This window comes from Hibiscus syriacus, unplaced genomic scaffold (genome assembly GCF_006381635.1).
Source record: "Hibiscus syriacus cultivar Baekdansim isolate YM2019G1 unplaced genomic scaffold, ASM638163v2 tig00110388_pilon, whole genome shotgun sequence".
In the NCBI taxonomy this organism is placed as follows: Eukaryota; Viridiplantae; Streptophyta; class Magnoliopsida; order Malvales; family Malvaceae; genus Hibiscus; species Hibiscus syriacus.
Window position 1 is genome coordinate 476,795 of NW_024062718.1, and position 13,717 is coordinate 490,511.

At 33.9% G+C, this 13,717-nt stretch overlaps 1 protein-coding gene and 1 non-coding gene across 2 annotated transcripts; both read left to right on the forward strand.

Annotated features, from left to right (window-relative positions):
• Nucleotides 1–7,694: 7,694 nt before the first annotated feature.
• On the forward strand, nt 7,695–7,766 carry TRNAP-UGG. Its single transcript has one exon. It is a non-coding gene; the product is annotated as a tRNA-Pro (tRNA).
• Nucleotides 7,767–7,820: 54 nt separating this feature from the next.
• LOC120122865 (50S ribosomal protein L12, chloroplastic-like) lies at nt 7,821–8,603 on the forward strand. Its single transcript, XM_039141907.1, has one exon. It carries the CDS (start codon nt 7,917–7,919, stop codon nt 8,484–8,486), a length of 570 nt encoding a protein of 189 aa, XP_038997838.1. The 5' UTR covers nt 7,821–7,916; the 3' UTR covers nt 8,487–8,603.
• Nucleotides 8,604–13,717: the final 5,114 nt, after the last annotated feature.

Genomic DNA, 13,717 nt, shown 5'->3' on the forward strand with positions numbered 1-13,717 from the left:
GTTACTGTTAACGGTAACGGAATACTTTGAACACCCCTACTAATAACCATTTTTTTCGGTTCTTAATATAAAAAGTTTAACTAAAAATAAGTGTTATTATACATATTATTATTAGTTAAAAAAATTATACAGATTATTTATTTTAGATGCTTAAAGTTTGAATGTGTTTAATGTTTTCTCCATTATCATTTTAAGATCAATTCTATAACTTTTTTTTACTGTGTAAAAAAATTGTTGAAATATGTCAACCAATCAATGTTTGATGCATTACCTTTTTTTAACTTCCTTTAATTTTTTAAAAAGTAAAATTCATAAATTTAAAAAAAAAATCTAAAATCTCATATTTTTCATAAAACGCAAAATTCACAAACTATAATTCCTAATCTCTAAATCTCATTTGTTAATGTTGAATCAGTCACCACTGATGTCTCTTCCGTGAATGATGCAAGTAAACGACGATCGACAGTGAAAAAAGGAGAAGGGCGACGACGTTAGTTTCGCAATAAATATAGGAAAATAGTCAACAACAAAGAGAGAGAAAAACATGAGTGAATGAAACAGTAGTGCGACAACAATGGAATGTGGCGAAGAGTCTGTTCAACAGTAAATTTCCAAGGGAGGGAAAATGACGACTGGAGGTAAAAGAGACTAGAGATTTGGATATACAGTATAAGGAACTTAGGGTTTTTGAGAAAATTTAGGATTTAAGTTTAAGGATTTAAAAAAATGGGGTGACGACAAAGAGAATGTTCAATAGTGGGATCCGACAACGGGTGGCTGACATTCGACGATAGTAACAATGACCAATAACGATAATAAAATTAAGTTTTTCAAATAAGACTTTTTAAAAATTATAAACATGTCACATTTAGAGTGACGATTTTTTTTAACAAATATTAATGGTCAAATATCTTAAATGATAACTTTGAAATTTTAGTCGATTACTTTGATTTTTTTTATAAAATATGCAAAATAAATAAGAGACATAATGTTACGTTTTGCTATCGTTCATCTGTCATTAAAAAATAAATAGAACTACTGATATAATAATATTCTTAATTTTTAATGATAATATGATATTACCAAAACTTATGATGATATATCGATATCATTTTTATTATTTTAATAATAAAAGATCGAAACAGAACTAAATCTTAATTTTATATATAACTTTTAAGAAAATAATATTTATGCGACCAAAACGGAACTAACGTATAAGGGGGAAGTCTCACGTGAGACAACCTAATATACGGCTAAGGAAAGGCACTATCGGAAATGTTATTATTTTTTAACATTTCCGGTAAAAAATAACCCAAAACATTATTATTTTTACCGGAAATGTTATTATTGAGCGCTTTACCGGGTTTGTTAACATGTCCGATAAAGCGCTACATAAAACATTATTTTTTCTACTGAAAATGTTAATATTGGACACTTTACCGAAAATGTTAAAAAACATTAATGTTTAAGGTAAAAAATAATAATGTTTTAGGTAAAATTTTTTACTGGAAATGTTAAAAAATAATAACATTTCCGATAGCGACTTTTCTTAACCGTATATTAAGGTTATCGTACGATAGAACTTCCAGTAAAAAGAGAGATGGGGCTGACATTCACAAAGCTATTTAGCCGCTTTTTCTCCAAGAAGGAGATGTGTATTTTAATGGTGGTTCTTGACCACGATTTTATACAAGCTCAAGCTCGGCGAAATCGTCACCACAATCCCAACCATTAGTGAGAATATGGTAAATTAATGTTTCCCTGGAAATTAGAGAAGAGGTGTATTTTGTAATCAATAGTCTGAGAATTCTTAATCTGATTGTTCTATGATCCCTTGATTGTAACTATGTCTAACACCCTCAAACCGATGCAGATGATCAGATCCAATCCGAGGTATCACATTAGGACTACCAGAGTGACCCACAATAAAAATCTAAAAAATTTAAAATTTTTGTAAAAACGAGTAAAATCATAAAATAATTTATAATTAAAATACAAGTTCAGAAAGTCATTCATATATTATAAACATAATTAAAATCATACAAATGTATTGCTCAATATAAAAATCAAATGTGACCTACATGTCTCCTAATTACACTTGTATTGTACTCTTCAACCCAAGCCAAAGGAACTCCCATTATAGATGTCGATAGCTGCACTGAATCAATTCTTTTAACCTGAAATGGTGAGTAAAAGAGTGAGCTTTGGGAATCTCAGTAATACAGAACTACCAAGTGATGTTGAAGGACATGCAAATAAATGGAAAAGCATAAATTTTTCCTTATTGATTCAGACGTCTATAGGTTTTCAGGATGAGCTGAGGTTCCACTGATATTTCTTCGAGTAAAAAAAAAAGCTTATAGTTTAGAGAAAAAAGTTCAAAGGACCAGGTTCAGGAGATCGGAATAGGATGTCTAGTGTGTTCCAACCAAAACCAGTGAAAAGGTATAAATCTTTTTAAAACAGTAACAATTTAAAACATATTTTTAAGATCATAGTAAAACCCTCCATCCAAACACCAATATGCAGTTCCCCAGAACTGCATCCATAAGGACTTACGCTAGGCTTATTAGGTAAAGGTGTCAATCTAAGGGAGCATCTTGGGTCCATAAGGTCTTACCCTAGCCAAAGCATAGGTGCCCACCTGAGCGGTGTGCCCTTAAGTCCATAAGGACTTACCCAAAGAACATAGTAGAGGTGTCACCCTAAGGGAGTACTTTAGGGTTTATAAGGTCTTACTGCTAGGCCCATTGGGCCTAGTAGCCCACCCAATGGTCACCTTAAATCCATAAGGAATTACTAGCTGATCGGTATTGAACCTATATGATGAATTACCAACCGATCGGTGCTAAACCTGTATAAGGAATTACCAGCTTAATCAGAGTTGAACCTACAGAGACTTCATACCAGATCCCAGAGTGCCCCGAAGAAATTAGTTTTCAGACAATATATTACGGTAGCAGAGAAATCAAGGTTCAGACATATCAATTCAGTAGAAAAATTATCTAGAGATCATGAATCAGACAGACATGCTTAAATCTTCAGTAACTCAAAAATCTCGGTAAAACACATTTCAAAATAGATAAAACAATCATATAACACATAGGGAACACACTAAATGATCAAGTTATTTTCCGAAGGTACTTGGTAATTATCCAGCGAGATAAACATGAAACTTCTTCAACTGATCAAACTTGAGGAATAAGATCCTTTTTTAAAAAGTTGGATTACTAACATACTGATCAATCATTAGGAAAATGATACATTAGTATGTATAATATTCGGATATAACCCTAGGATGTGTCAGAAACTGCTACATCAGAATTATTTAAGATTCGGATATTTCTGTAGTGATTTCGTAAATCATACAAGTAAGGGCATATAGTCATTTAAATTCAAGATAAATTTTGGTAATTCAGTTTAATAAAGTCAAGCAGTGATTTACAGTATTTCAGATTTCAAGTGTCTTATCCAACTTCTAAATCCATTCGAACTGATCAGATCCCAACAATATGATACTTACCGAGTTTGCGGGTAAAGTAGTCTCACGAATATTCACTTCTTAGTATTAATTGTGCCATAAAGTTAAGTTGAGCTGAACACTTTCAGAATTATCATCGAACGAACCTAGAGGAGACAAACATGTATTCAGTCATTCCATAACTTGAGGGTATCTTAGGTCATTTACACTCCAGGGGTATTTTAAAGTTAAAGGGTATTTCAATTCTTTCCTTTCGTCTAGTCTTTTCATTTAATTCAATTTTTTTGAATAATTTAAACATGAATATTACTTCCGATGTTTTAGTCTTTAGGTGCTTACTGATAAATCAATAATTATAGGTCTTGTACCTTCTCGAATGTTAGGATCTGATTATCAATGAATATTCGAGCAGGTCAGGAATTTCACAGGTAAATCAGTAGTTTATCAAATTAATTATGAATTCTCAGGGTACTTTCATTATCAAGGTCAGTCGAGGCCATTTTTACCTCATAGGGGTAATTTTGTAATTTCATAACCAGATAATTTCGGTATTAAATTTTTAACAATGATAAATAGAATTTAGAGATTTTGAGGTTATTTTCTTTTCCGGATAATCATCGAACTTGAAATCATTTCTTATCAGTCTTTTTGTGTCTATGCATGTAGTATGAGCCTTATTCAATTTATTTTATTTTATTTCATATTCGGATCGATTTTAGAAATTTTAACTACACACAAGTAAATATATATATTAAACCATGTATTTACCAATACCAACATGTTCTATTAAGTATGCATAAGGTAGTAATGTATTACCTCGATTTTTGTGCTCCACGATCAAACATTTAAACTCCATTCAATCACTATCAAACTTGAATCCAACTTCCAATAATATTCAGATACATATAAACAGAAATTACATAAAAAAAACGGGTCTTAATTGCGAAAAATATATTGAATCAGAATGTAAAATACTGAAAATAGCTTACTGGGTTTGAATTTGGGGAAACAGACTTCAGATTCAGACTCAGAATGTCAAAAAACATAAAATATGACTTGTCAGAAAATTTTACTTTTTGGTCAAAGTTAACGATTAAAGTCAATGGGTTGACTCAGACGAGTTGACTTGGATGAGTTGACTCATCGAGTTGTCTCAGTTTCTAGAATGCTCGGTTACCTCGGCTGAAACGAAGCCCTTGCACACTAAAGGCGCATGCGGCGGGGACAAGGGCAACTACCGATTAAACTGAAAGTAACCAAACACCAAAACCAAACCACATTCAATAAAAAAAATAGCCAAGAACCACCATAAATAATCAAATAAAAGTGTTTGGAAGCTTACCCATGGTGGACGGTGAGAACGACGACAATGACTCGACCCACCGGTTGGGTTTTGAACATATGGTGATGAGGATTTCGGCTGTGGTAACGGTGAAGCACGACGATGAGTGAAGCGACCGAATTTCACAAAAACTGATCGATGAGGCTAGGGATTCAATGGGCTTTGGCAAGCTCTCTACGACGAACGGCGACAGGTAGCACCGATCAACCTTAGGGGTTTTGGTCGGGCTGGTGAGATGTGTCGATTGGGGTGGTCGGTGTCTCTCACCGACGACTGGAGACGAATGAGCAGCGAGGGAGGGGTTCTAACGACTTCGCTCTTGATTTTGGCTCAAACGATGGCCGATTCGGGGCGTTATCGAATGAAGACGGGTTATCGGAGGACGTTGGATCGACTGGTAACGACGGTGTACTCAACCACTGTTCGGAGGTAGCTGGCAGGAGGGGCGACGGGAATAGCTTAGGGTGGGTTGATTTTGGGGGTTTTGTTCCTCGACCGAGGAGTTTGGAATAAAACGGGTTATCACCCAACCCAAATATAATAAAACATATATTTATTATTATTAAAATCAATTAGTGACCTAGATGGTAGGGAAATTGTCTAACATACCTTAGGTCTCGAGTTCAAACCTAACCAATACCATTTCCATTTTTTTCCACTGACCAGTAAATTGGGTAAATTCAGGGCTAATTCCCTAAACTTCCCAAACTTTTGAAATTAGCCTGAAAGTTTCAGAAACTCACAATTTAATCCCTAAAAGCAATTAATTTATTTAATAAATTTTAATTTGAAAATCGGGGGTGTGACACTATGGATCGAAAGAAATGATTGAAAATATTTCCTTTTGCTTGTAATTAAATCTGGTTCAACTGCTATGTTATTATATTATTTAAAACTGACCATGTTCTTGCTGTTGATCTTTATGTTATTGTCGGTTGGTTTGTGAACCAAATGAGTTTGATTCTACTGTTTTGTGAATCTTGCCATCTTATTGATAACTGATTGTGGCCTTGGTCTTTATGTTATTGTAGGCCTGTTTGTGAACCATGTAATTTTATCTTTATTTGGAGGGGAAATGGTTCTCGATGAACCCAATTTCGTATAATTTTGGGGGTGGATAATTTATTAAATATAATTCTTCGATTGGTTGAGTGGTCAGTTGTTATCTATTCTATAAGGTTTTTGACTCGCAAAACAATAGTTCGAAATGTTGCATCTCCTTAGGTACTGCCAATCCAAGAGATGATTGATCCTCTTAATATTGTGTATGAATTTTATATCGAGATGGCTTTTGGTCAATTACCAAAGTATATAATGTTAAAAGGTCTATTCGTACTTTTTCTTTTGAAGGATTCAATGTCGAGACAGCGGAATACAAGATTATCAGCTTCACTGTTTGGCATGTTGGTGGTCAAGACAAGGTATGCATCTTAAAAATCTAATGGAACGTGGTCCTATGAGGTTCTTATGTTAAAATATATTGTGTATTACTTGGATTCATCCCATATCACCATATGTCCTGGAACATAGGTAATTATTGTGACATTAAGATGATAAATCATGAAGCATTGTTTTAAAAAAAAAATGCAGAATGCATATGGATATGGATATGGATATGGATATACAATCCTACCTTGTGATTCATTCTGCTATTTTAATTTGAAAACCTATATAGTCATCAACTTTCTTTCTTTCAAACACAGATCCGTCCCTTGTGGAGACACTATTTCCAGAACACTCAGGGTCTTATTTTCGTGTTGCTGAGGCAAGGGATGAACTTCACAGGATGTTGAATGAGGTATGTTTCATGGTGAAATGAGGAAAATCCAATGAACCATTTTATTCCGTCTCTTACTCAGACAAAGGGATATATAAGCCAATGCTAACTTTTGTTTTTCCCGTTCAGGATGAATTGAGAGATGCTGTTTTGCTTGTATTTGCCAACAAACAAGATCTTCCCAACGCAATGAATGCTGCTGAAATAACCGATAAGCTTGGTCTCCATTCTCTCCGCCAGCACCACTGGTAATATTCACCTTACTCCCCACGAAACCCCGAATGTATTACACTCATACTATTTGTACAACTTTCTGATGTTGGTTGGCGTTCAATGCAGGTATATCCAGAGTACATGTGCAACTTCTGGAGAGGGCCTCTATGAGGGACTCGATTGGCTTTCCAACAACTTCGCTAGCAAGGCAAGTGCATGAACCACAATATCCGAGTAGAATAAATAAATAAATAAACTCTTATGTCATATATAAAACGCAATATTTTGCTTCCTTTTGCAGACATGAGAGAGGATTGATGTTTGATTGTTAGTCTGATTTGTCGGAATTTCTCGCGACTCAGAGAGGATATCTTCATCTTCGATCTTGGAACTTTCGTAGTGATGGAATGTTTATTCGATGTGATTTGTGCTGTGTTTAACCTCTGCTTAAACAAATACTCCGGCCGTTTTGGAAATGGAATTTGTTGCTTATTACTGCATGACTTTTAGTTTCTAGAGAGTAACCATTGAAATAAATGGAATTTTGTAGTGTGATAAGGTATTATTTGATCACATGTTTTATATGCATTGAATCACCAAAGGAGCAAAAGGAAGAACCTCCTTGTGAAAGGAGGAAATCAATCACATGCTTTCATGGTTACTTGTGTAAATATTTTGAATTCAGTAAAAATTACACCAAGAATTTTTCATTCTATACAATCCCTCACTTTCAAGATCTTAACATATAAATGATGAATATATTGCAATGTATATAATTACTGTTTAATAAATAAATTACTTCAAACAATTAAAAGAAGGCAGAAGAAGTTGTGTTTTATAATAAAAATATCTAGTACATAAAAAAAGTCTAGGAACAAATCGGGCGTTTGGTCTAGTGGTATGATTCTCGCTTTGGGTGCGAGAGGTCCCGAGTTCGATTCTCGGAACGCCCCTTTATTTTTGCCTCTTATCCTTTTTTACCACAATAGTTGTTTCACTATATATTCACTGTATACTCCTTTTTCCTTCCGTTTCCTTTCAACCTTATCCGAATCCTCTCCCATTTTCTTTCAATCCAAACAGAGGAAGAAAAGAAGATAAAAATGGCTTCCTCCACTGTCTCAACCCTTTCTCTCCGTTCCCCTTCTTATCCTTCTACCACTAGTACTCCCTCTCTCCTTGTCAAAACCCCTTCTCTCCAATTCCCTCTCCGTTCCACCACCACTTCTAACCTTATCCACCGCACCACCTTCCTCCGTCCTCTCAACGCAACCGCAGCTCCTGAAAAAATCGAAAAACTCGGCACCGATATCTCCAATCTGACCCTCGAAGAAGCTCGGACCCTTGTCGACTACCTCCAGGAGAAACTCGGTGTCTCCGCCGCTGCATTCGCCCCTGCTGCAGTAGCCGTCGCCGCCCCCGAAGCAGGAGGTTCCGGAGCAGTCGTGGTGGAGGAGAAGACGGAGTTCGATGTGGTTATCGAGGAGGTTCCTAGCAATGCGAGGATTGCGGTGATTAAAGCGGTTAGGGGTCTGACGAGTTTGGCATTGAAAGAGGCGAAAGAGTTGATTGAAGGGTTGCCCAAGAAGTTCAAAGAAGGAGTTTCGAAAGAGGAGGCTGATGATGCCAAGAAACAGCTGGAAGAAGCAGGAGCTAAAGTTTCCATTGCTTAGACAACAAACATTTTCAAGGTGTGTCTCTATTCTGTATGTTGAAATGCTCAAGTGAACTTTTCCTTTACGGACCAACTTGCTAAATGAAAATAGTTTCAGATTTTGTTCTTCGATTTACCATGTCTATTTATCTAAACCTAAATACCCTTTGAATTCTGTGTCTAACTACAACCAACCTCTGTCTACGCTAACTTAGGAAACTCGCATCCATTCATAGACTTGCAATGGATAACATGACTCTTCAAAATCTCATTCATTATGATTAATAGATTCTCTCAATCAACTAATTAACGATAATTAATCCACACGACAGTCAAATCAAACATTTTAGAAATTCGTCCGAATTTTCTCTAAAATCATTGTACGCTCGAAGACATGTAATTTTCTTGAACCATGAACCGACCGGTGGTGCACGCTTACAAGGAACATATCCACTAATGCTTAACAAAGAAAGAAAAAAATAGTATATAAATTATCACCACTTCCTTTTATTATCTTATGTAGGATTAAACTTTATAAATTTTCATTAGCATTTTTATTAAATAAAACACTGATCAATTGGTTTCTATATTATCATCCTGTTTTCTATTACTAATTGCCCATAACTGCTGTCAGTATTATATCGATGTTAAAGTTTGTTATTTGTGGTTATATGAATATGCAGTTGTTAGTATTATTTTAAAATAATTCTTTGATACAAAACTTTTTATTCTTCAATCAAGGTTAGCAAATCGTCACGTATACGAAAGAAAAAATATTTAACAAATGAGTAAAACATAGTCATTTCTGAAATTAAAATAGTTTTTTTTGGTTGATTGGTCAAACTGTTTATTTTTGTCATCTCGTATTTCTTTAAATCACGAGTTTTAGATTTATTAAGATTACTTTCTTTCATTTTCCTAAAGTCTCCTTCCCCTCACGTCTAGATAGATAGAATTATGATTAGATTTAAAATTTATAAAAGAAAAAAATTCTTAAATTTAAAAGTCAATTTTTTTTAATTGTTAATATTTTTTTGCTTTAGACAAATTTTATTTATAAATTCAAATTCTTTAGTTTTGATATTTTTTATTAAAAAAAACCTTAAAGAATAGTCTCATTGAGAAATGGTGTCATGTACTCAGGTACATAGAAAAATTACTTTGGGTGAAAAATTTAGAAATTATGCGAAGAATTTTTTTAAGTGGATAAAAATTATTAATGGGTGTAAATTTATATTTGATGATGCTAATATTATTTTAAAATATGTTTATTTTATTTTAAAAATTATTTTTATGTTAAATTTATATATAAAAAATTTCAAAAAAATGACACCCTTGTTCTATGCTGGCTCTGCCAATGCATGTACTCATGTTATATAACTCGAGTACGAGTTGTATTATCTATTTTTGTGTGAGAACTTCGAGTCTGACCAGTCGTATACTAATCTTTATTTATATAAGGGTAAACTACGTGAACAATCCCTTTTGTTTAGGGGACTATGGTTATCAATTTAACAATTAAAGGCAACTGGTATCTCATATTATCAGTCTGTTCGGTTTAAGTTAATCTGCTATTAATTTTCGTTAACCCCTTTTGTTTAAGTATCTAACATGGTTGAAAGACTAAAACTGAACAAGAGTTAACGGCTGAAAGACTAAAATTGAATAAAGTTAATAACTGAGAGACTAAAATTGAACGAATCGATAACATTACGGTCAAATCAAAATCATAAGATTATTCGCATAGTTTACTCTTTATTTAAAAAAAAAAACTTTTTTTGAGACCCAAAATTTTAAAATATTTTGGCCCTATTAAGCTTTTCCCTGAAAATAATGTCAACAGAAAGCTATAAAAATCCAACATTCTCAAAGGCGAAACCCGAAAACCTTAAGGTGACGTTTAGTTCGTTGGAATCCCTAGGAATTAAGGGGAATTGGAATCCAATTCCACCACTTTCCCATGTTTGGTTCAAGTTTTCAAAGGGGGAATTGGAATCCAATTCCATCAAGGGAGGGAAAGTAAATTTCATCCATAACATGATGGAATTGAAATCCTTTGGAGGAGGGAATGTGAAATTTGATCATACTACCCTCATCAATCTTTTAATATGCGGGTCGGATTATTTTAAAAAAAAAATCAGGTTCAAGTTGGGTCGGGTTTTTTAAAGTTTGATATATAAATATTTAGAAATAATTACAATAATACTCATATATATATATATATATATATATTCCAATTAAGTCTTATTGAATAAAAATATTTTTTATTATTTCGGGTCGGGTTTCTAATTCATATATTCGGGTCGGGTCGGGTGAAATATTATTTTGGTCGAGTGAAACTTTATTTTGGTCGAGTCGGGTCGGGTCTCGGGTAGAGGCTCCATTGTTCTCGGGTCGGGTCGGGTGGACCAAAAACCCGACCCAACTTGACCCAAGGCTATCCCTAATTGGGATGATTTTAACTTATGATGTTTATTAGTATGATTTTTATAATTTATTGAAATGAATAATCAATCAATAAAATGAAAATTTAATATTTTTTAAATTTTTATAGGGTAAACTACGCCAATGGTCACTGATGTTTGGGTAAGTTTTCGTTTTCACCACTAATGTTTCAAAAGTTACAAATCGGTCACTGACGTTATCGTTTGTGACAAAATGGTCACTGGCCGTTAACAGTCGTTAAGAGGCGTGACGAAAAATACAGCTGGACTGTTATCTGCTGAGTTGGATCGTTGACCGCCATTTTGACTGGCTCTTCTTCTTCTACAACCCATTCCCCATATTCTTTTTCTTCACTTTTCTTCTTCTTTCTTTCTCTTCACTTTTATTCTTTTTTTTCTTATCACACACGTTGCTACCAAGAGTGATAAAACCCTTCCACATTCTTTAACATCTCAAGAGTGATAAAACCCTTCTGTATCATACTTTGTTGTTGTATCTATTAACAAAATTTAGAGAGCAAGTCACTAATTTATGTTAAAGCTTTTGATCCCACCCCACTTTTTGTGTTGCTTCTTGAATCCTATTCCTTTAGATGGTGTTCAGTGGTCTCACTTATGCTTATCTGGTGGAATAGTGGTTTGCAATTTTACTTGGGTTACTTAAGACAATTATGTGTTCTATTTTCCATCATGATTCTAATCCACAGCAACCAAAGTCTGAGCAGCTTGACAAGTTGAAACTATTCAAGACCATGTTGGAGCGCATTTTAGCTTTCTTATCTATTCCCAAAGCGAATATAACACCCCCTTTCAAGGAGAAGTTGAGTTCATATGAGAAACAAATAATAAATTTATTGAATTCCAATAGGCCAAGGAAGTCTGCCTCTATGATTCTGCAATGACAGTCGATAAATTAATCAAAAGAACCCTCAGTTAAAAGACAAGCACAAACATAAATTAATCAGACACGATCTCTTGATAATCAAAAGAACCCTCAGTTACAGTCGATAAATTTACAAGGTTCTGTGCCAGCAATGCAACCTAACAACATGACAAGCATGCAGAATAATTCTTTGTCACCTGGGGTTTCGAGGCATCTCCGCGGACCAGGGGTGTAAGGAACTGGGATGAGCTGTCGAACCGATTTTATTACCGGCTTCCATGCAGTAAAATTTTAGAGTTAAGAACTATACAAAAATGAGAGAGATGATCAGAAACTATTGAAAGTGAATTGATTAGTGGGTTTTTAAGGTTTTGGAGGTCTTAATAAAGGCTTTGTAAATAGAAAGTGGGTTTTGATTAACAATGGTCTGGTTTTCGAGTGACAGCCATTATTGGAAAAGTCATGATCATTGGTGGGGTTGTAAAGCAGGATAAAGTGAAAACCAGGTTTAGGTTTTCTGGTGCATAATAATTCGCGGTATAGCTGTCGGTTTAGAAGAGCGGTATTGATTATTTTAGGATTTTGAGTGGGAATACTTTAGGACATGTGCATGTCTAGAATCAATGGTTTTTTACGGAGAGTGAAAGGGACCATTAGATCGGAAAACATGAGCACTGGTTTTCCATCACGTTTGGCTCTTTTCTGGCTTCTGCATTCATTCACATTTTTAGACTTGTAATCGCTTCTCCATTTTTAGACTTGTAATCGTTGTGGAGAGTATCATTAACAGTTAACAAGAAAAAGATTTGGAAGATTAAGTTATGAATATTTTGAGGGAAAAGTTGATGGTTTAGAGGTTTAACTAAATGAACAAATTCAACGGGAATATAAAAAAACTAGTTGTAGGGGAAATGGAGACAGAAAAATGGAGAAGAAATATAGTTTTAAAAAAGGGAAAAAATTCAACTCCCAATATAATATTTAAAAAAGTCTTGGGTTTTAAGCTTCTTTACAGAGAAGAAGACAAGATGGAAAATTGTCTAAAAATTTTAGGTCTATAGTAATACATCTGGGAAAAGACTGGCCTTATAATTTGGTATTTCTTTGTACTTGATTAAATAGGTGAAAAGAGCTCCAATAAGTAGAGAAATAGTGATGATGATAATGAAGCAAGAAAGAAGAAGAAAAGTGAAGAAAAAGAAGATGAGGAATAGGTTGAAGAAGAAGAAGATCCAGTTAAAACGGCGGTCAATGATCCAACTCAGCAGATAACGGTCCAGCTGTATTTTTCATCACGCCTCTTAATGGTTGTTAACGGCTAGTGACTACTTTGTCACAAACGATAACGTTAGTGACCTATTTGTAACTTTTGAAACATTAGTGGTGAAAACGAAAACTTACCCAAACATCAGTCACCATTGACATAGTTTACCCTAAAAATAATTGTTTTCAGAGATGGATTTTGAAAGAGGTGATGAAAAAAATTGTTTCTCTCTCTATCTCTCTCCCATTCCTTTTCACAGTCAACTTTTAAAGTTAAGAATTTTGACTTTAAAAAATAATTTTTAAATATTAATATTTATCTACATGGCTGATTTTAATATTAAAATAAACTATGTCATAACGGTGTTATAAAATTAACGATCAAGTAATAAAAAAAGTTAAATGTATAAAGTTCAATGAACAAATTGAAAAAATTGAAATTACGATGAGTGAAATTGGAGATAGAGTAAAGTTCAGTTAGTAAGCGTGTAATTTACCCAATAAATTAAAATAAATCCAATCCTCTAATCGAAAGATGTCACGTGTCGCTAGTGCCAAATGTCACTATTCGATTGGAGGACTAACTTTATTTTAATTTAGTCCTACTTTTAATATTATTTTATGTTAAAATATTTTGAAGTAAGATAAGAATAAAATATT

What these genes read in the sequence shown, in the direction of transcription:
- LOC120122865 (XM_039141907.1), top strand. Translation starts at nt 7,917, where the DNA reads ATGGCTTCCTCCACTGTCTCAACCCTTTCTCTCCGTTCCCCTTCTTAT.